At 39.7% G+C, this 23,393-nt stretch overlaps 2 protein-coding genes across 3 annotated transcripts in view; one reads left to right on the top strand and one right to left on the bottom strand.

Moving 5' to 3' along the window:
• SLC9A6 (solute carrier family 9 member A6) overlaps positions 1 to 8,913 on the bottom strand; it is a 69,797-nt gene extending 60,884 nt beyond the window's left edge. Inside the window, exons 1-3 of one of the 2 annotated variants that reach the window (XM_070257859.1) lie at positions 8,682 to 8,913; positions 8,440 to 8,567; positions 7,893 to 8,055 (exon numbers count right to left, since the gene is read on the bottom strand). The gene's annotated coding sequence lies outside the window, so the exon portion shown is untranslated. The remainder of the gene's footprint in view (positions 1 to 7,892; positions 8,056 to 8,439; positions 8,568 to 8,681) is intronic. The other variant, XM_070257860.1, reaches the window with a different exon arrangement.
• On the top strand, positions 8,750 to 19,801 carry MMGT1 (membrane magnesium transporter 1). Its single transcript, XM_001490714.7, has 4 exons — positions 8,750 to 9,195; positions 13,009 to 13,061; positions 14,990 to 15,093; positions 16,734 to 19,801. The coding sequence occupies exons 1-4, from the start codon at positions 9,117 to 9,119 to the stop codon at positions 16,891 to 16,893; spliced, it is 396 nt and encodes a 131-aa protein (XP_001490764.1). The 5' UTR covers positions 8,750 to 9,116; the 3' UTR covers positions 16,894 to 19,801.
• The last annotated feature ends 3,592 nt before the right edge of the window (positions 19,802 to 23,393 follow it).

The raw sequence follows: 23,393 nt of genomic DNA, 5'->3' as shown, positions 1-23,393 counted from the left end.
TTTCCTTCTTCTGTCCTCATTGGGAAACAACGCTGTAGTAGTTCATAAAAGAATTGACTCAAAGGCAAAGATTATGCATGTGTCTGTATGTTCGGTTTTCTTTACATGTAAACACCTGATATAAGTCATCTCTCACGTCAGGAACCTGTAGAGAGAAACTCATCAGTCTCGCAGAGACGATTCAATTGGTTTGTGCTTAAATTTACCCGTGCTCCAAACACTCCTCTCCCTTCCTGAAGAAGAAATCTTCTGTGGTGTGATGGGTCTCTCCCTCTCCTCTCGCTCCATTTTCCTGCTGTCTTAAAGCAAATTTCCCCAGCTCGGAATTCACCTTTGACACCATCTCTTTTCTCTCTTCCTCAAAGAGTATTTCTCTGTTCTCAGCCTCTCAATCTTCCACACCAGAATTTTCACAGTTCTCACCCCTTTGAAAACAGTGGATTCCTAATTTCTCGTCCTTCTCAGACCACTCCTTAGGCTGTGTGGGCTTTGTTTTCTCTAGGCTTTCATTTCTACCTCCGCATGGATGAACTACAAATTCCAAGCCCTGACCTGCCACCCTCCCTTCAGGCCTCTACCTGATAGATGCTGAACAGATCCTGTTGAGGCTGCCTACCAATCTCAAAAACGAAAGTGTTTTAAAATGAGTTCATTTCCCCCCTACAAACACGTATTCTTTCGCAAATTTTTCATACCATCAATGGCACTTGCCAATGGTATGAATCCAATTCTTATCATCCTGCCTAGAATTCCTGATTCTCAAATGTTTTCATCTCAGGGCCACATAACTTCCTTGCAAAGACAACATGCAGACAACTCCAGGCTGTGCCAGTGTGGATTCTCTCCCACTAACCAGCTCTTCAAGCTCTGCGAGGATGTTGAGCTAAAAAAAAAAAAAAAAAAAAAAAAAGCGCTAGAATGGGGTTCAACGCCAAATTCTGTCCCTGTTGGGTCAGGAACTGTCCCAGTGACTGTAAGCTCATTTTCTCCTCTTAGTGTCTGAGTCTGTCTGTGCCTTCCCGAGAAACCCTATGGTTGCCTGTCCCCTGTCCCCTGACTCCAGCCTAACCATACTGCCCTGTTCACACAGGGCTGGGCTTTGCAGAGGCAAGAAACCCAGGTTACAGTCCTTCCCAGTCTCACCACGGCCCTCTCCCCAGACCTATCTTGGTCACCCCAGAAGACCTAGCGAATGAATTTACCTGCTTCCTTAGGCCTAACCACCTAATCCAAGGCTGTTTTCCCTCAGGACAAACCCATTTTTCATTCTCCTTATGTTTGGAACTTGAAAAAAACAAGGGCACAGATTGCACCACAGTTAGCAAATGTCTTCAAGCCCCAGACTCTACCTCTGTTTATATGGCCCCAGCAATTTAGTATGCCAACCCCGCCCCCCGCAACCTCTTTATATCAGAGTTCCAGGAGGAATCTTGAGATGGCAATAACTTTACCAAGGGGGCCAATCCCCATGAGCCTTCGGCTCCGCTAGGAATGTACTTCTCTCTCAACCCAACACTGCTCTATGCTTCTGACTCTCGCCTCCCAGTTTCTCCTCCCACCACTGCCCTCCCTGCCAATCCTTGTCATGTGCTTTCTGGAATGCCCTCCATTATGAACAAACTACCCAACCCTCTCAGTTGCTACATTGATGCCCCCTCTGTCTCCTCCTTTTACCAGTACCTGAATCTCGCCCAGGACATCACATGCTCTGAAGCTGTTTCAAGTGGAGGCTATTTCATCACCACTCCACTGTCCTACATACACACACATACACAACTCACCCTCTCTTTTCCTTGGCATCTAGTGACTTCCTGGTTACTCCCACACATGCACGGAGGACTTGGGCATTTGCTTCACAGCTTCCTCTCTTCTCCAATCCTCCACTCCCCCCCTTCATCCCAGCCTCACCATCGTCCTGGGTGGCTTCCATGCTCAGACAAGTCACATGGAATTCAATCCTTGCCTCCATTTTCACTGGGAAAAGCAAGATCCTCAAGAAAATAGTCCTCAGTTTCCTTACCCTGCAACCTACTTAATATCCCATCAGTGTCCATCCTTTCTTCTTCCCCTCCAGCCTCACTGGAAGAGGTGTTTCCTCCTCTCTTATGAAACTTATACCTCAATCTGTACTCTGCGTTCCATCACCTCCTTCCTGCCTCTTCCAGGATCTACTCCAACAACTATCTCCCTCCACCATCTTCAATGGCTCCTTCTCCACTATTTCTTTCCACTCTCTAAAACCACTTTCAGGTGTCTTCTGAGAAACAGCCCTTCGTCTACACCCCTCTCAAACATTGCACTATTTCTCCCCTCCCCTCCAGAGACGAGCTTCTCAAGAGTTGTCTACGTTGTCTGCATTCCCATCTGCGAGTCCGGGGGTTAGCAGAGTACAGCTGACCAAATCCAGCCTGCTGCGTTTTTGTGTAACCTGAAACTAAGAATGCCTTTTACATTTTTTAATGGTTGGAAAAAATCAAAAGAAGAACAATATTTTGTGACACATGAAAATTACGCGAAATTTTCATTTTAGTGTCCATCAATAAAGGTTTATTGGCCACGGCCATGTCCAATTGTTTATTTACTGTCTGTGGCGGCTTTTGCACTACAAGGCAGAGTTGAATGGAGTTGCGAAGGACACTAGAGCCTGCGAAGCCTCAACAAGGTACTGTCTGCTCCTTTGCAGGGAAAGTTTGCTGACTTGGTCTCCGCCAGTCATTCCTCTACACTTCTACCAGAGGGGTCTTTCTGAAGCACAAATCTGATTACATATGTCACAGCCCTGCTCCAAACCCTCCAGTGGCTTCATTGCCTTCAGTTCTGGCTCCTTAGCCTGGCATATGATGCTCTACATTTCCTGACTCCAGACTGCTTCTCCACCCTATATCCTGTCCTTCTCCCCAAAAGATATTTTGCTTCAGCCATTGTGAACTCCTTGTAGTTTCCTGAATACTTCATGTGGTTTCATACACGTAGGTGCCTTTCCACGTGTTCCCTCGGCTTGGGTAGTCCTCCAACCCTTTCTTGACCTAACTAACTTCAACTTCTCTGACAAAACTCAGTTTAAAGGTCATCAAGCCTTCCAGGATGCCCTCAGGTTGCGTTAGGGGCTCCTTGTACGGGCTCCCGCAGGCCCCTGGGCAAATCTCTCTCTTAGCCCTCCTGAAGTATTATCATGTATGATTGACATGTTTACCTTGAGGGCAGGAACCAGATGTTACTCATTTCTTTACTGACAGCAGCTAGCACAAAGCCTAACCAAAATAGATACTCAATAAAACTTATCTGAGCATCCATAAATGTCTCAAATTTAACGGAGTACAAAGGAAATCTCCATGTTCACAGATGACATTAAATTAAATTCACAGATGACATTAAATTCATTAGATTCAGTTCAAACATAAACTGAAAGAGAACTTTACAGTACTGGATATATAGTAAGTGCTCAGTAAATAGTTGATCATTGAAAAGTGTAGAAAAGTTTCATCCAGTGCTTAGCACAGTCCTTGGTTCCTTGGAGGTGCCTGATAAACACTGAATTAATCAATTCATGTATTGGGGGAAAGGCTGAAAAGCTAAGGTGAGGCCATCTTGTGGAAGGTCCTCATGCTGCAGAAAATTCTAACATTCATTTCCCTGATCTAAATCTCCCCAATATTAGTTTGGCAGCAGAAGTGGGGGGAGGGGCAGAGTGAATGAAATGCAGAGAGATGGGCAGTAGGAGAGATCAGTTAAGAGGTTTGAAAAGTAGTGAGGCCTTAACTCATCAGATACAGGAGGAACGGAAATGGGAGGCTGGATGCAAGAGCCAAGGCAGAGGTAGGATTAATCTGTCTTGGCAATTGATCAGATGGGTGGAGGGGGAGCACTGAGGAAGAAGGATTGAAAGATTACTCCAAGGCTTTGAACCCAGATATCTGGAAAACGTAGGATGGCTAATGGCATTAAACTGGGAGCCAGGGGGCTGGCCCGGTGGTGCAGCCGTTAAGTTCGCATGTTCTGCTTCGGTGGCCCGGATCCCGGGTGTGGACCTACACACCGCTTGTCAAGCCATGCTGTGGCAGGCGTCCCACATATAAAGTAGAGGAAGATGGGCACCGATGTTAACTCAGGGCCAGTCTTCCTCAGCAAAAAGAGGAGGATTGGCAGCAGATGTTAGCTCAGGGCTAATCTTCCAAAAAAAAAGAAAAAAAAAGGAAAAACAGTGGGAGTCAGAAGGTAGAGCTTGGCTCTGGGCAGGTTGGATTTAAGGGACTGGTGAGATATCCAAGTGGAGGTATCAAAATAGGCAGTTAGAAGCTTGGGTCTGGAGTTCAGGAGTGAAGTCAAGACCAGTGATAGATCGGCAAGCTATACAGTCATCCCTCAGTATCCATGGGGGATTGGTTCCAGGACCTCCTCAGATACCAAAATCTGCAGATGTTCAAGTCCCTTATATAAAATGTCATAGTAATTGCATATAAGCTATGCACATCCTCCTGTATACTTTAAATCATCTCTAGGTTACTTATAATACCCAATACAATGTAAATAGTTGTTATACTGTATTGTTTAGGGAATAAAATGAGAAGAAAAAAAGGTCTACGCATCTGCAGTATAGATGCGACCATCGTAGGTCTTTCGACCTGTGGTTGATTGAATCTGCAGATGCAAAACCCACCAATACAGAGGGTCCACTGTATGCACAGTACTGAAGCTGTGGAAGTTCATGTGTTCTCCAAAGAAGAAAGGGTAGAAAGAGACCTAATCTTAGGGCAATAGTATAGGGAATGTCTATATTCAAGGAGTAGAAGAAAGAGTTGGTTATAACTATCAGTTAGTTTTCAGTTTGTTTCATGAACATACCAGTCCAATGTGCTAAAAAAGCAAATAAGATTTTTGGTGTCATTTACAGTATCAATGCTATTTGAAATGAATAACTGTATTAACCTCAGACAAGTAACCTAGGATACTATGTGCCAATGTGGTAATGAAACCCCGAGAGAGATATTAGTACATCTGGAAATGGTCCAGAGAAGAGCAATTAAAATAATCATAGGGGAGAAGCAACTGATGTTTCAGGAAAGACTAAGTGCATAAAGAACCTCTCCAGTCTGAAAAAAAAAATAGCTAGAAGAGTCAACACCAGCAGCAACAACAATAGTAATAGCAGCTAACATATATTGAGTGCTCACGATCTGTGAGATTATTCTAAACAACTTATACGCATCATCTCACTCAATCCTGACAACAATCTTATCAGGTAAATACTATTATCATCCCCACTTTACCGATGAGGAAACTGAAGCACAGTAAAGCTAAGTAACTTGTCCAATCTCCCAGAAGGAGTGAAGGAGAATCCAGGATTGAAATCCAATTTGATTCTACAGCATATGCTTTTAAGAAGTATAAAACTCCCAGCAAACAAATCTTAAAGATATGAATCAAGTAACCACAGTATTGTTTACTAAGGTTCAAAACTCGAACTACCAAGGCACCACTTAATGCTTTAAGAGGAATACATTGTTTTGTTTGAATTTCTTACACTGAGTACACGTCACTTTTGTAAAGAAAAAAATAAAGAGGGTGCAATTTCAATATAAATATTGAAAATGCTAGTTTACCGAGAAAGTAGTAAACTTCTTGAATTTGTTAGCCAGGGAGGTTGTAATAAATATAAATAGCTTGAAGAAAGGTTTAGTACCTACAATAGATATACACCTCGGTATCTATGATAGTCAGGAACGTATTCCTAGGGAAAGTGGTGTTTTGAACTAGGTAGAAAAGAACAGAGTGTGCTAGCTAGAGGGAGAATCTACATGGGCAATGGAGACACGGATGAGTGGTGTGTGAAGTTACTCGTCTGGTTGGGTGGCATGTAACAAAGCTAATTAACTTTAAAACAATCCGGGGATTGCTGTGCTTTCTCTGTTCAACGGACTATCCCAGGGAAAGGTGATGAGTCTTCATAAATAGCATCTTGGTAGGAAACACTTTAGAGATCGCTATCCCCAGCTTTAATAACATCCACATCATTTATTCACTGTGCATACGGAAAATGGCTGTTTCTTTGGGAAAACTAAAGGTACTTCTGGGGTCACCTAGGAATTTAAATGCTCTTTCTCATGAGGTTTGACTTTTGTTCGAAGAGCTCATGAAAACAGTGCTGCCACTAGCTGTACCTTGCACCTTTGGGATTAACTCCAACCTAGAGAACACTGTACGAGCGGACCCAAGGACATGTTTGAATGATACAGTCCTTGATAACTGTGACTATGAATACCTTAGCTTCCCTTCAAGTTGGAATCCACAGATAAGACAATTAAAATCCCACTCCATGAATATGAGATAACCATTTATTTCCAGAAAATGTGAAACTAGACTAATTTCTTTTGCACTCAGTACTTGGGTAAGAGATTCAAAAGAAGAGAATGGGGAACGCATTTTAACAGGGTAATGGAGAAAACAAAATTCAATGCCTAGACACTGGTCACTTCCCTGAAGACTAGGATAATACATTGGTGGTTTATATAAATACCAGATTCCTTACTAGCTCCTCTTTTTTCTATAACCTCATCCTTTTTTTCTTTTGAAATTGGCAAGGTTATTATTATTATTATTATTATTATCATTATTTGCTGGGAAAGATTTTCCCTGAGCTAACATCTGTTGCCAATCTTCTTCTTTTATTTTTCCTCCCCAAAGTCCCAGTACATAGTTGTATATTCCAGTTGTAAGTCCTTCTAGCTCTTCTATGTGAGCCGTGGCCACAGCATGGCTACTGACAGATGAGTGGTGTGGTTCCACACCCGGGAACCAAAGACAGGTCACCAAAGTGGAGCTTGCCAAACTTTATCCACTAGGCCATCAGGGCTGGCTCAATAGCTTCATCTTTTCAAAAGAAAGGAACCAGATCTCAACTCCTTTAAGAAACTTCCTAATCATTTCCTGCTTCAGATAAATTAATATTAGAAGAGACAACTTAATAGGGTACCTGAAAAGGCTAATTTCAATTTGACCATTATCAAAGCTAAAACAAAGTTTTAAGATTTTTGGAGGTCAACTATCTTTTCTATCTTGTCACCTTCCAGGGGTGGAGAAGGAAGTACTTTCCTGTCAGGTACAGAGAGAATATTTCCTGGTTCTTCCTGATTGTGAGGTTTATAAATAGGACTACATTCGTAAGGAATATATTATACTGTATTTGACATTGAACAAGTACTGTGTCAAATCTTGGCTTAGAGGTGAAGAAATTGGAGAGAGCCCAGAGAAAAATAATGACCACAATGAAAGGTTTGGAAAATGGGATCCAGGACAAAAACTATATAGGTAAAGTTGAGGAAATCTGATGACTCTTGGATGCTTTCTTTATTTTCTAGATTTTTTTTTGGCTTTGAGGAAGCTCAAGTATATCAGAAAATGTTTATCATCAATCAAAGTATTATCAAAATTTAAGAGTGCATACAAGTCCACAGGGATTTTTGAGCCCAATTCAAAATAATGAAAGGACTCTCTATAGAGATGCTTTCAAACAAGGATACATCCCTCCGTCATTCTTTCCCATCATTCACGCATCACTCAACAAAATTTATTGAATGCCTACCATGTGACAGGCACTGTTCTAGGCATAGACAGAAACCTCTGTCCTCTTGGAACTTACATTCCATTGGGGGGAAAGAGACAGTAAACAATAACAACACAACAAATATAATACATAATTAAATTATAGAGTATGTTAGAAGCTTATATAAAAATAAAGCAGACTGAGGTGATCAGGAATGGGAAGATTGCACATTTAAAAGGGGTGGTCAAGAGAGTTATCTTTGAGCAAGTGAGAGTGTGCAAAGTGATGCAGATAAAACGTAGACTTCTGATAAGGTTGAGTGGAAAGAATGACGATCATACTTTGCATTTACCTTGTGATATGCAGTTTACAAAACTGTGCGATCAGTCGGGGGCACTTGAGGAACCAGCGCAGAGTTTGGAAAAGAGGATGAATCCCGTTTGGCCATATTAAGTTTGAAGTGCCGCAGGATAGAAATAAATGACCGGCAGGCAGTCGGAAAGGCCGGTCTGGAGCTAAGGAGAAACATTTGAGATAGAGATGTCTATTTGGAATCATTGGATATCGACGATGGCTGAAGCGGTGGGAATGAATAGGTGAGCTCGCCAAAGGAGAGCAGAATGAAAAGAGGTCAAGGGGATAACCTCACTATCGAATGTCTACATTTTAGGGGATGAAGACAAACAGGAATCGAGAAAGGAGAGTACATTTTATTCTGATAAGAGATAGAGATAGAGACAAGATGGGCCTGCATTGTCAGCATTCTTACATTCCTCCCATTTCACTTCTACCTAATGTAAACTGGTTCCCTTCATGACAAAAAACTCCTGCCGCGCTACACCCCTTTGGACACGAATCTTTCTCAAAGATCTTTTGAAAGTAAGGAGAAGGGAACTGACTTTTACTGAGCATCCCCCGCATGCCAACGTGTTTGGGGCTCCAAATCCCGGGTTGTTTCCCTCTACACTCCAGCCGCCTCCTCGCTTCCACACCCTTGCCTCCTTCCGCAGTGCCGGTTCCTACAGGGCTGAAGCACAGCAAAGGCCAACAGGAAACAAAGGACACAGCTTGAGGGAAAAGCAAAACAAACAAAAAAACCCCCCCTGCTGCGGATAGAGACCCAGCACCAACAGCCTCTAACCAGCGCCTGTAGTCCCCGGTTCCGCAGCCTCACCCGGGCCTCTCGCAGGCCCCGCCCCGCCTCCCTGCAGGCCCCGCCCCTTGCCCCGCGGCCCGCGCTCATTTGCTGGCGCCCTTCCTCTCCGCTTCCCAGCCGGGCAGCTTTTCGCCTCTTCTTTGACGCCCTCCGCTCAGCTCCGCCTCGCGCAGGGAGGCAGCGCGGCGCAGGTTTGGCTCGTGGACACTCGCGGACCTTATTCCTTGTCGCTTTCCCCTTCTTCCCGGCATTCCTGTTTCCGCTTTCTCACGGCTCCTCGGTTTTTCCACCTCTGAGGCGCTTCGCGCCCAGGGCTTCAGTGACGTCATCTTTCTGCGCTGCGCGGACGCCAGCCGGTGGAGGAAGGAACAGCTCTGCCGCCCTTCGCTGCTTTTGTTGGGCTGCTGCTCCGCCGGAATCATGGCGCCGTCGCTGTGGAAGGGGCTGGTGGGCATCGGCCTCTTTGCCCTAGCCCACGCGGCCTTTTCCGCCGCGCAGCGTAAGTGCCCGGGGGCTTGGGTCCGGTCCCGTGAGGGACTCCGGGGGCGGTGTGTGGGCGCACCCCTGTGGGACTGTCAGATCGAGTGTCCCAGGAACGGTCATTTGACACCTTACAGTTTGGGGTGACTACGAGAAGCGGCATGGAGCTCCCCGATGGAAGGCTCGGATTCTGAGTTTGCGGAGAGTGGGGACACCTGAGATTGCAGCCGGGTTCGAAGGGGGGTGTCTGGGAGAGGGCTCCGAGCGGGACGGGCGGGCTGCAGGATGCGCAGAGAGGGAGTCTGTCTGGGAATGCTGGACAAGTGATGTCAGATCCAGCGTGGGGCTGATCAGGCAAAGTGTCAGATTGAGAACCTCGGATGCTCATGGTCCCATGACAACTAGATGGACAACATCTTGGGCATTCCTGGGCTGTTAAGGCAGAGACTAAGTTAAGTGACCGTTTGCGTCAGGGAGGCACTGTGGTACAGAGGAAAGAGCATTGGTCTGGAAGTCTGGAGGGCTGGTATGTAAAAACTTGCTTTACCGCTAAATCTGTGTGACCTTGGGCAAGTCACGTCCCTTCTCTGAGTCTTCATTGAGGTGGATTTTAATTCCTGCCCTTTCTGTGTCACAGAGTGATTGGGAAGTTTAAATGAAAAAAAAAGTAAAAGTACTTTATTATACAAATACAATCGGATGTATCGTCAAGAAGAAACTTGGAGTCCAGCGGAGGATGCAGTGCAGTCTTGAGACAGCTGATCTGTTTTGAGATCTTCCTTCTCTCCTGGACCAGGGGTCAGCAAACTCTGGCATGTGGGCAAAATGCAGCCTCCCTCTTGTTTTTGTAGTGAGCTGAGAATGTTTTTACATTTGTAATTGTTGGGGGAAAGAGCAAAATAATATCATTTTTATGATCCATGACAGTTATATAAATTCCAAGTTTCAATGTGCATCAATGAAGTTTTATTGGTGCACGGCCACACCCATTCATTTAGGTATTGTAGGGCTGCTTCCTAAGGGCGGGGTTGAATAGTTGTGATAGAGTATCTAGGCCTGCAAAGTCTAAAATATTTATTATCTGGCCCTTTACAGGAAAAGTTTGCCGACCCCTGTCCTAGCCTATAGAGCCCATGAGGACAGGGGCAGTGTATATTTTGTTCATTGCTGTAATCTCAGTGCCTAGCACGATGTTCCCCACAGTAGGTACTCAATAAATTTGTTGAATGAAGGAGATGAATTCAAAGTTGAACTTCATGCCTTTTATTTGCTAGATTACTAAAACTAGTAAATAGAAATAAAGTAGAAAATAAAATGTGAATTCTTTCAAAGTTCTAATTATTTTTAAGATAAAAGCTTTTGTTCCATTTATTATATGTAATTAAAATGATCCAGTTATTTTAACTACTTTTTACAAACATGTATTATGACATTTGCCTGACAGAAATTCAGCTTTATTTTTAAAATACGTTTCTTTATTTGAAATTTTAGATTTACAGAAAAGTTGCAAAGATAGTACAGAAGAGTTACGGTATACCCCTCACCTAGTTTCCCTTCTTGGTAACATCTTACATTACCCTGTTATATTGTCACAACTAAGAAACTGACATTGGTATATTACTATTAAATCTAGCTTTTATTTGGATCTCACCAGTTTTTCCATGAATGTCTTCTTTCTGTTCCAGGAATCAATCCATGGTATCACATTACATTTCGTTGTCATGTTTCCCCTGTCTCCTCTGTTCTGTGACAGTTTCTCCAAAGCTCCAATCTTTAATGATAATAATAATAATAGCTGACATAATTAAGTGCTTACCACGTTGCCAGGCACTGAAGTAAGCACTTTACATGTAGCATATAATTCAGTCATACCGAAAGCCCTGTAAGGTAGCTATTATTGTCATTATCGCGTTTGAAAGATGAAGAAATTGACACTGACACAGCTGGGAAATCTGCACAAAATTACAGAGATGATAAATGGTGGGGCCAGGATTCAAAGACAGGCAGTTTGACTCTAGAACCTGTGTGCTACACTGCTTTATAAAATTCAGTCTTGAGTAATTGTTTGAAATTGCGCTGTGCTTAGGTGCCAGAGGTACAATGATGCCCTGAGGGAGTTCAAAGTCGAGTGGAGAAACAAGTGGATCCAGAAATAAACACTTAAAGTGATCTAGATGCTATTTCTAAAATGTGTAGAGATAAATGGAGACGGGGGCCAGTCTTTTTTCCGGGGGCAAGGAGTTAAGGAAAGTATCCTAGAGCCTTGCTGCTCAAGTGTGGTCAACAGACCACTATCGTGGGAATCACCTGGGAGCTTGTTAGAAATGCAGAAACTCAGGCCCTGCCCCAGATCTATTGAATCCGAATCTGCATTTTAATAAGATCCCCAGGTGATTCTATTTACATCCCTTTGAGAAGCACTGCCCTAGGGGAACTTAGGATACTGTGAAATCCTTTGTCATTTTCTACAATAGGCTTCAGCTGTAAATTTTTACAGGCCAAGCGCAGGAGGTTGTTGAAGTCCAACCCCTTCGTCTTACAGAGGAAATGCCTGGTTAAAGGTAGTGTTAGAGTGAGATTAGGCTTCGTGCAAAGAAGAAAGCTAGCTGGGAAGTGAACAGGCAGTGGGAAGTTAGCCAAAACCTATTTTTGGTATTGGTTTGATTTTTCTTTTACACCTGTCCTTATGCTAAATCCTGTAAGGTAAAACTTCAGAAGTGTTTCTAAACACATTCTCTTTTAAGAGTCACTACACGTTCACTCACAACAATTTGGGTTTCTTAGTCCACAGTACATTATTACATAGAGATTGTGTGAGGTTCCTCTGGAATTAGGATTTTGTGTTTGTATGTTCCCCATGAGATGAGAATGCCTTGTGGCATTTGTCACTGTAGTGGACCTCTTTATAACGTTCAAGATGGAAAGAGACCAGTATTTACCTTTGAGGCTGTGTCACGTCAGATTGTGGCAGCAGATACTGTGGTGCTGTGGCGCGCTCATCTTTGCCGTGGTGACCTTAGTTATGGCAGAGTGCCTATCATGTATCTCTTTCATCCTCACATTATTCCTATTTTACTGTTGCAGAAACTTAGGCAGTGAAAAGATACTATATTTCTTTGATTCTGAGACGTACACCCCCTGCTACATTTTAACACTCTGAAATTGAGATACATGTTACAATCCATGAGAGTGTCTTACATTGAATGAGATATAGTCAATTACAGTACATTCAAGAGCTGGTATTATGATCTAGGCTTTTCAGCTTCCAGATCCTGATCCTTTTCCTTCATACCTTGCTGCCTCCCGAGGCTAAGGCAGCAGCAGAATTATAATTAAATCATAGAAGCAGAAATTGATGCCCGGGAATTTCTCCTATTCCACCTCTGCCCCAGCATATTCTCTCAGGAAAAACATTTCTATACCAATATTACTTTGTCCATACTATGTGATGATGGTGCTATTTCAGGGTTGAGATTTTCTGTAGACTTATTAATTTTTAAAGTTGTGATTGACCGGTTAGTGAAAGAATTTCAGAGGATTCTAGTTTTCCTGTGGTAATGAAAGAAAAATTATGTTTAGGCATTTCTTCCTCATACTTGCTCACCTTTCACTCTTCTCCTGTTTTATAAAGCGACAAAACAGTCATGATGTAAATAAAATAGTTCAAGATCAGGTTGACTGCCTTAGAAGATAGAGGTTTTTGAGGAATCCGGGATTAGCATTACTTTATGTAGCATATAAGTCAGCTGCTTCTTTGGTATTTTGATTTGCTTGCATTTTAAGAAAGAAAAATGGGCTACAATTTCCTTAATGGTATGCTTCTGGTTTATAGATCGTTCTTATATGCGATTAACAGAAAAGGAAGATGAATCACTGCCAATAGATGTAAGTTGGTCATTTATATTCCATTAAAATGTCTTTAAAAAATTAGCCACATAGCTTATGTTTTACAGGGTTTTATTCTCTTAAAAATCTTCCAGATATGAAATAATATCTGTTCTCTACCTTTTGTCGCTCATTGTAAAACCCCAGAATTTGGAAACAAAAGATTTATCTGTTTGGCTTCTAGAACTGTAGTTTAAATAGTCTTTCTAGAAGTTACTCCTTCCATAGTCTAAGATGGACATAAAAAGTTGATTATTTGACTTCGTTTTTTAGAAAAGTTCCTTTTATATTTAAAGTATAAAAACAAGCAAAACTAACAAAACATTGTTTAGGGACATATACACAGATGGTAAAACTAAAGAAAAACAAGGAGGTGTTTTTTTAAGCTAAAATGATATGTGAGCTTCATTCACAATTTTTATCTTTATTGAACTTTAAATTACAAAAGTAGTAAGTTCTACTTTAAAAGAACAATCAAACAGTAAGTCTAAAGAGTAAAATACAGTTAAGAAAAAAAAAAACTGACCCCATTGCTCAGCAAGTCTACTCCCACCAGTTTGGGGTGTATCATTGGTTCAGTTTTCTTCCTGTGCATAAACAACATTATCTTTATTCATGCTTTTACGTAATTGAAACACTGAGTTTTTCTTTAAAAAGTTATGCATGTGTATATAGTTTTATAATTAGCTTTTTTATTACTTAGCAATTTATCTTGACATATTTCGTGACACTCATGGATTTATGACGTTCTTATTAATGGTGCCTGTGATTGCATTGTATGAAATAGGTCTTGGTACACTGGTGGTGGGAATGTAAACTGGTATAACATATGACATTAGGTTTTAATTTAGAAAGTTAGAGTAATAGCTTGTGGCTAATTTTGACTTTAGTTGTCTATAATTAAAAATATGGTAGATGTGGCTATTAACTCATTTTCTCATCACCTTTGCTTTGTGGTACATACATACACACACAAATTCATTTATATCTATTTAAAAATAACTTCCTTCTGTTTAGAAATGGGAAGATTTGAAAAATACAGAAAGTCACAATCAAGAAAATAAAATATGCCTGTAATCCCATGTTGGTTAATAGCAAACATTGCAAGTTTTTGCTTGCACAATGTTTTTGGAAAGCAGTTTGGTCTTACCTAGTAAAGTTGAATGTGTGTGTGCTCTCCTCCAGTGATCCTACTCCTGTGCACCAGGACACATACACAAGGATATCCATATTGACATCGTAAAAGTAACAAACAGGAAACAGCCCACATAGCCATCAACAGCGGAATGGATACCTTGTGGTATTTTCATATAATGAAATACAAAACACAATGAAAATGAATGGACTACAACTATATACCACAACAGGGATGAATCTCACAAAAGAGTTCAAAAGGGAAGAAGTAAACAATATATGTTTTAGAGGTACATACATAGCTGGTAAAATTATAAAGAAAAGCAAGGAACTGATTAATACACAATTCAGGACAAGAGTTAATGTTGAGAGGGAGGGTGAAGAATATAATTGGAAAGGGACACATGGGACTTGAAAGGTACTGATAATGTTCTCTTTCTTAGGCTGAGTGGTGGGTAAGGGGTGTTCTTTCTATACTCTATGATATTTAACAATAATACATTGAACAATTCTTGGTTGCTCTTGGAAGCAGGTAATAGTTGATAACTGAGTTCTGAATGGCTCAGTACCTGTTTTTGCTATTTGAGCAAAACCCAAAAGTATTTTTACAGTTGATCCACAGAATTTATAGAAGATTGTATTGTGTCCAAGTCCAAATCATTTGAAGTGAGAAGTGATTCCTTGATAGGATCTGGGAGAAATACCTGTTAGAGGCTAAAAAGAGATGGAGAGAAAATTGCAAATTTTTACAATATTTGTATGTTGTGTAGTAATCTGAATCTTTATACTCACAGATAGTTCTTCAGACACTTCTGGCCTTTGCAGTTACCTGTTATGGTATAGTTCATATTGCAGGGGAGTTTAAAGACATGGATGCCACTTCAGAACTAAAAAATAAGTAAGTCTTTCCCTTTTCATAGGCATTTAATTTCATAGGGGTTTTGCTTCATTTACGTAATTTAAAATGTATATTTTCTGGTACATGAAAGTTGGTTTTGTTTTTATGTCTTGATTATGCAGTTTGTATGACTAATGTGATAAAAATATTGAGGCAGTGTTTGATATAATAGGAAAAATGGAAGTTGAACGACAGATTATTGATATTAGGATAAGATGTTATGTTATGGTTGCTTAAAATTATTTGTTGGTTGGTTGGAGGGACAGATGGATGGAAATAGATATATAGGAAGATGTTACCTTAGAAATTTTCCCTTCCTTCCTCACTCCCTCCGTCCTGTCTCTTTGCTTCCCTCTCCTTCCTTCCCTCCTTCCTTCCAGCTCTTCCTCCCTCCCTCCCTCCCTTCCTTTTTCTTCTTTTTATCCTCTTGTCCCAGCTTAGTCTTTGAAAGAAAAAGGGGTTTTCTGTTTCCTCTATTGCTTGAACCTAGTCTGTAACAAACTCTGCTCTCCGGCCCTTTTCTATCCCTGGATTAATGTATATTTGTTATTCTGCTTCTTATGTCTCCTATACGTCTTCTAAGCTATTTTCATGAGCTTTACTCACTTTTCTTTTCCATATTTCTTACTTTCATAAAATCATGTTTAACTTTGTTCAATTCCATCTTTGGACTTTACCCACCTTCTTGATCCTGAATATTTTAACCCTTTGCAATATTTCCCTAGAAGGAGTCCCAGTAAACTTTTACGTTTTAGAGGAAACTCACCCCTTTTTTACTTCTACTTTTTAGTTTACGTTTTAAATAGTCATATCTCAGGCTTCCTGTTTTATGTGGGGCTATCCTTGGATTTTTAGGTAGGCTGACTTTGAGGTTTGAGTTTTTATTAAAGGAAGAGTTCTTTTTTTTCCCCAGGAAAATAATATTTAAAAACAAACCAACACTAAAAGCCATACACTTAGGTGTTTGTGCACTTTTTTTAGACTACATGTATCTTCCTGGAATAGAAGAGCGGATACTCTACTATCACCACCCACTGCTGTTCTTACAAAGAGTCTACTAGGAATCGCAGGCAAGGGGCCAGGAAAGAAGCAAGTAAAACAGAATGGGATGAAGTAGGTGGTAGCAAAATATATGAATTTAGTAGGTGGTAGCAAAATATGTGAGTTTGGACAACAGCAGGTACAGAAGGGCCAAAAGAAATTTTTTGCTATACTTGAAAGATTCTTGGAAAACAGATCTCTGAAATGATCATATGGCTTGAATAGTGAGGGCCAAATGAGACTGATCAAAAGTGCCATCTGTGTACTGTTTTTTTAAAAGACTGACCTGGGCTAGTGTTAGATTTACAGAGGTGATTAAAGTTGAGCAATTATTTGTGTTATTAGTCATAGACATCCTGGAAGGAATGGCTGCATAAAAAAAATTCGAGGGCTTTTGTTGCTTTTCCAGGTTTCTTACTTTCCTTGTACAGGAAAAAAAATGAGATAGAGTATAAATGCCATTGATAGGCTGATTTCATGGATTTAAACTTAGTTTAAAATATAACCCATAGCAAATTCATAATTGTTTAGAAGCCTGCTTGTTGTCGCGTACACTTTTATAAAGGTTTATCTAAAACTGATGCTTTTTTTCTTTTAAGGACATTTGACACGTTAAGGAATCACCCATCATTTTATGTATTTAATCATCGTGGTCGAGTACTGTTCCGGCCTTCGGATACAACAAATTCTTCAAACCAAGATGCATTGTCCTCTAACACATCGTTGAAGTTACGAAAACTTGAATCACTGCGTCGTTAAGATTTTTACAAATTATAATAATAGGACAGGACACAGAGCTGGAATATTGGAGTTTGGGGTATAAAACACTCCCCTATCAGTATTTATATTGATCTTTCAGACCTAATTAACAAAAGTCTATGGCCCTTGTTTGTACACTGTTAATCAAGTCATTAATGCGGTATAAGTTATCTGTGAAATGAGTCTTTGATCTTTCAAAGAGAGAGTTCTTTTTTTCATTTAAAACAAATTCACATCTTTTGTAAAAGTCACTGTTTTGAACACATTTCTTGGAAAAATGTTGATGGTTTCGTAATTATTTATTTTCTTAGATTTCTTTTGCACTACAGTTTTTAGGATTCTTTTGGAAATAGTGTGACTACTGCATTTTGCAGCACGAACGATAGTAAAATGACCTTCAGTTCTTAACAACAAATGCACTTCTCTAAGGAGACTAAAATGGTGACTTAGTTTTTCTTACGCCCCCTAAAAAGTGACTCTGCTTCAGCAGGTACTGGCCAGTTTTTAATGTACCCATGCCTTCTCAGCCCGTTCTGCTCCCATACACCTTCTAACATCAGCTGTCTTGTTTCATCACTTCTCTGGGGTTCTGTGTGCAGTGAGCAATTTTTGTGTCAGAACTTCTTTGTCATAACAAATATATTTAACAAACTCAACTTGTTGTAAAGCTACTTGTGTTCTCTTCATTTATCTGTCAGAAATTTCCCTAATTGATTTTGTAGTATAAGAATAGTTGAAGATAGACCAAAAAGACCATTCGTGATTTGATTATCTTGCCTGTGTAAAAAAATAGTAATCACTGAGGAAAACTGATTCCATGTCATTAGCCAGTTTAACTTATTCAAAAATAACTCTGTTATTTCGTTGCACACTAAACTAGTGAATTAGTAAAAATGAAGGAAACTTCTTATTAAAGGTAGACTTCAAAGGAATTGGGCCAAATATGTTCTATATATTTGGAACTAATATCTTTAAGTTTTTAAAAAGGTCAGTTAAGAAATTGTTTCATAGCTTCTGATTTGTAGCAGGCTTAGAGTTTTCCATCTTCATTGTATGTTGCTGAAGGTGAGGATGGGGTACAGAGTAGGATTTTTTTAGAAACAGTAATTTTGGGGAAATTTGGCTGCTTTTTGATCTGCAGGAAGCTTAACATTTCTTTGTAGAGAACATTGCTTTTGTTGAATTGTACAGGTATGACAATAGGTGTAAAGGGAATAACTGTATGCAGATTTGAAAAGGAAATGTGTTTTAGGCAAGAGTCATAAGATGCTCTTACGCTTGATGGCATTTTTTCCATTAGGAATGAACCTCAGCTCTTCTCTTCTGCCTTCTAACACACAGCCCCAAAGCACGAGGTGGTTTTGTCATTGGCTTTTTATTGTCGTTCAGTTTTGCTTTGTTTGCCAACCCAGTCTGTGTGTGGAATACTGACTCTGCCTGCTTTCTAAGAGAACAGAGTTAGAAATCTGCTGATAACCTAAAATAACGTAGAAATAAGTTAAAAATGTGAACTCACGGGTTAAAGTGGTGATAATTAAATCAAAATATTGTGCAAGAATCAAGCTCCTTACGTCAGGCTTGTCTAGTGTTTCCTCAGGTCTGACGTGACTTGCAAGAGCCTCTTGTTTTCTTCTCTTTTGGGGCTATCTTCCTTTCCTGATATGTTTTTCTGACAAATTTATTTGAGATAAAATTCACATAACTTAAAATTCACCCTTTTAAAGGGTACAATTTAGCGATTTTGCTGTATGTTCACAAAGTTGTGCAACCATGACCACAGTCAATTTTAGAACATTTCCTTCACTCCCAAAAGAAACCCTGTACCCTTTAGCTGTCACCTCTCATTTCCCCCATAGTGCCTCCCAGCCCCGGGCAACCACTAATCTATGTTCTCTCTCTATAGATTGCCTATTCTGGTTATTTAATGTGAATGAATTTGTACAATATCTGGTCTTTTGGGACTGGCTTCCCAAATATGATTTTGTTTTATGTGGAGTGAGAACTTTGCGTCTTGGAAACTGGGCTTGCTGTGAAAGGCAGTGGTTGGTAAAGGCAGTGGATGTGAGGAGGGAGGGTGAGATACCTAACAGGTTTCTCAGTCAATCTTGTGCCGAATAGGATTTCCTCATGACCAAGCATTTGTGATGTACTTCTACTTAGAATATTTTGGCTAGTCTCTAGAATAGGTATTGAAATCTTTGCCCAGTCAGGAAAGACCTGCTACAACTAATGACAAATAATTTGGCAAATAATTGACATAACAGTTTTCAGGCATGTCTAACTTTGTTAGCAGCTTGTATACCTCGGGCCAGGTGAGCTTCCCAAATTTCTTCTTTAATTTCCTCCAGTGAATTTCTGCTCTCTTTTTTCAAGTATGTACCATAGGACTAAAGATGATTTGGGTGTATCGTAACAGTGCTAAATGGATTAAGTTCAGAATTTTATTTATAATGCTGTGAGACAGTCCATGACTACCTAGTGTAGTCCAAAAATGTAGTGATTTGAGCTAGTTAAGCCTGCAGTTGACTGTGATTTCAGTGACATTCAGAAGTGTGTTACTATTGAAGGCTCTCTATGATATAGGAATACTCACTTCTTAAAAACCAGGGAACCAGCCAAATGCTATGGGCTAATGGCCCAGCCACAGAAAATGCAGATCGGCGAATTGGAGATGATGATGCTCTGTAACTCCCTGATGATTGTTTCCTAAGCATTGTGGCTTCTTTTTGAGTGGCATGGCAGCATCTTCCTGGTTGTATGTGGCCTGTTTCCATGATGTATTGAGTAGCGTTGTTCGTTGTGAGCATCGATGCCTGTAACACCAAGCTAAACACATTCTTTTGGATATGTTTCCTCTCTTTAAATGACCTTGCCCTGTCCAATAAATAAATGATTGTCTCACCCTGTATTTGGAAGTGGTTTTTCTTTTTGTTTTTTGTTTTTTTTTTTTTTTACTTTTAATCTCATTTTCTTCTGCTTCTCTGTCCCCAGAAAAATGTAAGTGTTAATTTTATGACTGTATTTTTTTCCAGTGTGATGCTGTTTTACTAAATTCAATGGATACTTTACTTTTTATGGTACATGTAAAGTCTTATTGCAATTTTATGTTTTTTTAGAGTTGAAACAGAATGTGTAAGCTCATTTTATAAATTATCAAATACCCTTTCGGGTATAAGAATTTCAGTCCTCGAGTAGCAATGTTTAATCATTCCATCACAAATTTGTTAGATAGCCCAACTACCATTACAAAATGTCACTTGATACTTAACAGGAAATCATGATTAAAGCGTCAGGGGGCAAGTGTAAAGTCTAAAGACAATCCAAGGGGTAGTTCTGATCACAAAACTTGGCACTTATCTGCAGTATTTTGAAAAATAGCACTGCCAGTATTCTAATCTACCTAGGATTGTCTCAAAATAACCTACTAATCAAGTATTCTTTTAAAAGGAAAAAAGAAAGATAATATATGCACTTGGCAAAAAATGTCAGACGGTACAGAAAGGCTTGAAGTTAACACTTGCCTCCTTCCCTCCTCCTCCTAACACCTCTCTCCGAACGTAACCAGCTTAAGGTGTCTTGTACATTCTTTCAGGAAAAAAGTTATTTGCCAGCAAATATATACTTAAAAAAGTTTTACATTAATGGAATCAGACTGTATACACTCTTCTGTACCTTGCTTTTTTTGCTACCTGTGTCTTATAAGATTTTTCTGTTATCAGTATATGCAGAAATGCCTCAGTCTTTTTGATGACTGTGTGGTATTCCAATGTACAAATGTGTTATAACTGTTCGAACATTGATGGGCTTTCAGATGGTTTCCAGTATTTTACTATTACTAAACCATACTGCAGTGAGCATACTTGTACATGTAATGAGATTATACTGACAGGGGTAATGCCTAGCAATAGAACCCTGGGTCAAATGGTGTTTTTCATTTTCAGTTCAGTGGTTGTTGCCAGATTGTTCTCCAGAAATCTTTGCCCATTATACTTCCACAAATAATGTATAAGTAATTATTTATGAGGCCCGTGCCAACCCTGGGTACTAGATTTTTAAAATTTGATCGTCTGAAAGTGAATACATAGTATCTTGCATCTAAATGAAGCTATAATGCATTTTAATGAAGGAGATGGAACACATTTTCATGTTTATTGGTTACTTATATTTCATTTTCTGTGAACTGTGTGGTCATGTTCTGTTTTCTATTAGATGATTTGTTTTTTATTGATTTGTATGAGCTGTTTGTAAGCTAAGAAAATTGGTGCATTGTCATATGTTTAATGATATTTTCTTGCATTTTATTTATTTATGGAGTTAACTTATCAGTCCTTATGGCTTCTGGGGTTTGTGCCTTGCTTAGAAAGGCCTTCTTTATGTTTAAGAATAAATTTAATGTATTTTTCCAGTACTTTTAAGTTTTTTTTTTTAACCTTAAATCTTTGATTCATTTGGAATTTATTTAGGTAGAAGGACTGAGGTAAGGATTCCACGTATTTCTCCCCCAAATAAGCTATCTGGTTATCCCAACCCCATTTATTAACTATTTTCCCACACTGATTTGAAAAGCCATCCTCATTCATACACTGAATTTCCATATATAGTTATATCGGTTTCTGAGCTCTGCAGTCTGTTGCAAAAATTACTAGTCTTTTAATTAAGTTGTTATACATTTTCGTATTTGACCTCGCTAGTCCGTACCTCATTATTACTATTTTCAGGATTTTTTCCTAGTTGTTCTTACATGTTTATCTTTACAGATGAACTTTAGTATCATTTTGTCCAATTCTAAAATCCTATTGATCTTTTTCCTAGAATTTTATTTTGAAAAATTTCAAACTTATACAAAATGTGAAAGAATAGTATGATGAACATCAATATACTTTTCATTTAGATTCATTATTTCTAACATTTGCCGTTTTTGTTTTTCTTCTCTCCAAATGCGCTTCCCCCCCCCCCCTTAATCATTTGTGGTAAGTTGCAGACTTCATCATCACACTTCGTGACATCGTGACATCCCTAAATATGTCAGTGTGCCTCTCCTAGTAAGAGTGAGGACGTTCTTCCATTTAACCACAATACCATTCTCACACCTAAGAAAATGATGAGCCATCCAATATTATTTAATATTCAGATTTCCCCATGTGGCCCCAAAATGACTTTTATAGCTGCCGCCACCAAGGTTCACAAATTACATTGGTTAGTGTGTCTCTCTAATTTCTCTTAAACGGTCCTTCTACCTCTTGTTAAAAATAGTATTTTCTAAATAAACTTTTTTAGAACTGTTTTGGATTTATAGAAAAATTAGGAAGATTGTACAGAGTCCCCACATACCCTGCACTTACCCTCCCCTGTTACGAGCACGTTAGCATGATACATTTGATACAATCAACGAACCAATATTGATCCATTATGATTAACTATAGTTAATATTTGGATTTTCTTAGTTTTTACCTAATATCCATTTTGTGTTCCAGGATCCCATCCAGGACACCGCATTACATTTAGTCGTCATGTCTTCTTAGGCTCCTCTTGGCTGTGGCAGTTTCTTAGACTTTCCTTGTTTGCTGACCTTGACAGTTTTGAGAAGTACTGGTCAGGTATTGTTTAGAATGTTCCTTTATTGGGATTTGTCTGATGTTTTTCTCATTATTAGACTGAAGTGTTACGTATACCATTATTATTATATCAAGGGTACATATTTCTTAACACGACTTACCACTGTCGATGTTCATGTTGATCACCTGGCTGAAGTGTTTGTCAGGTTTCTCCAATGTAAACTTACTCTTTCTCCCCGCTTCCATATTGCACTCTTTGGAAGGTGGTAACTATGCACAACCCACATTCAGGGAGTGGGGAGTCATGCTCCACCTCCTTGAGGATGGAGTATCTCCATCAATTATTTGGAATTATTCTCCACAGGATGTGATTCTTCTCCCCCATTTATTAGTTTATTCAATCCTTTATTTATATGCATTTGGGCTCATGGATATTTATTTTACAATTTGAGTTATCATGAAATACTACTTAATTTTGTTGTTGAGATTGTTCTAGTTTTGGACATTGGTAGCTCTTTAATTTGACTCCTGTGTCCCTTTGACATACTCCCATTATTGTGGATATTGTTTTGAGCACTTACTTTCTGGCGCTACAAGATATTCCAGGCTCATCCTGTATATTTCCTTCTCCAGTCCTAGAATCAGCCTTTTCGCTAAGGAACCTGGTTCCTTTTATTGAAGAATGGTATTAAAAACCAAGATCTGAGCCCTAGTTGTGCTCAGTGCTACTGAGGTGTCCTTGCTTCAAGGCCCTTTCAGCTGACAGAGGAAGGGAATATATGTGTGTATGTTAGCGTGTGCATATGCTCATGTGTTTAAACATTTCTGTATGTAACATCTATATTTCTATTAAATGAAACATGAGTTCATACCGATGTTTGATCTGTCACTATGTAAATCATTCTAACCTCGTCCCCTTGCTTCTCTGTAAATTCCCACTCCAAT

Source organism: Equus caballus, chromosome X (genome assembly GCF_041296265.1).
Source record: "Equus caballus isolate H_3958 breed thoroughbred chromosome X, TB-T2T, whole genome shotgun sequence".
Classification (NCBI taxonomy): Eukaryota; Metazoa; Chordata; class Mammalia; order Perissodactyla; family Equidae; genus Equus; species Equus caballus.
Note: the sequence above shows the minus strand (reverse complement) of the source record. Positions and strands in the feature narration are given on the sequence as shown.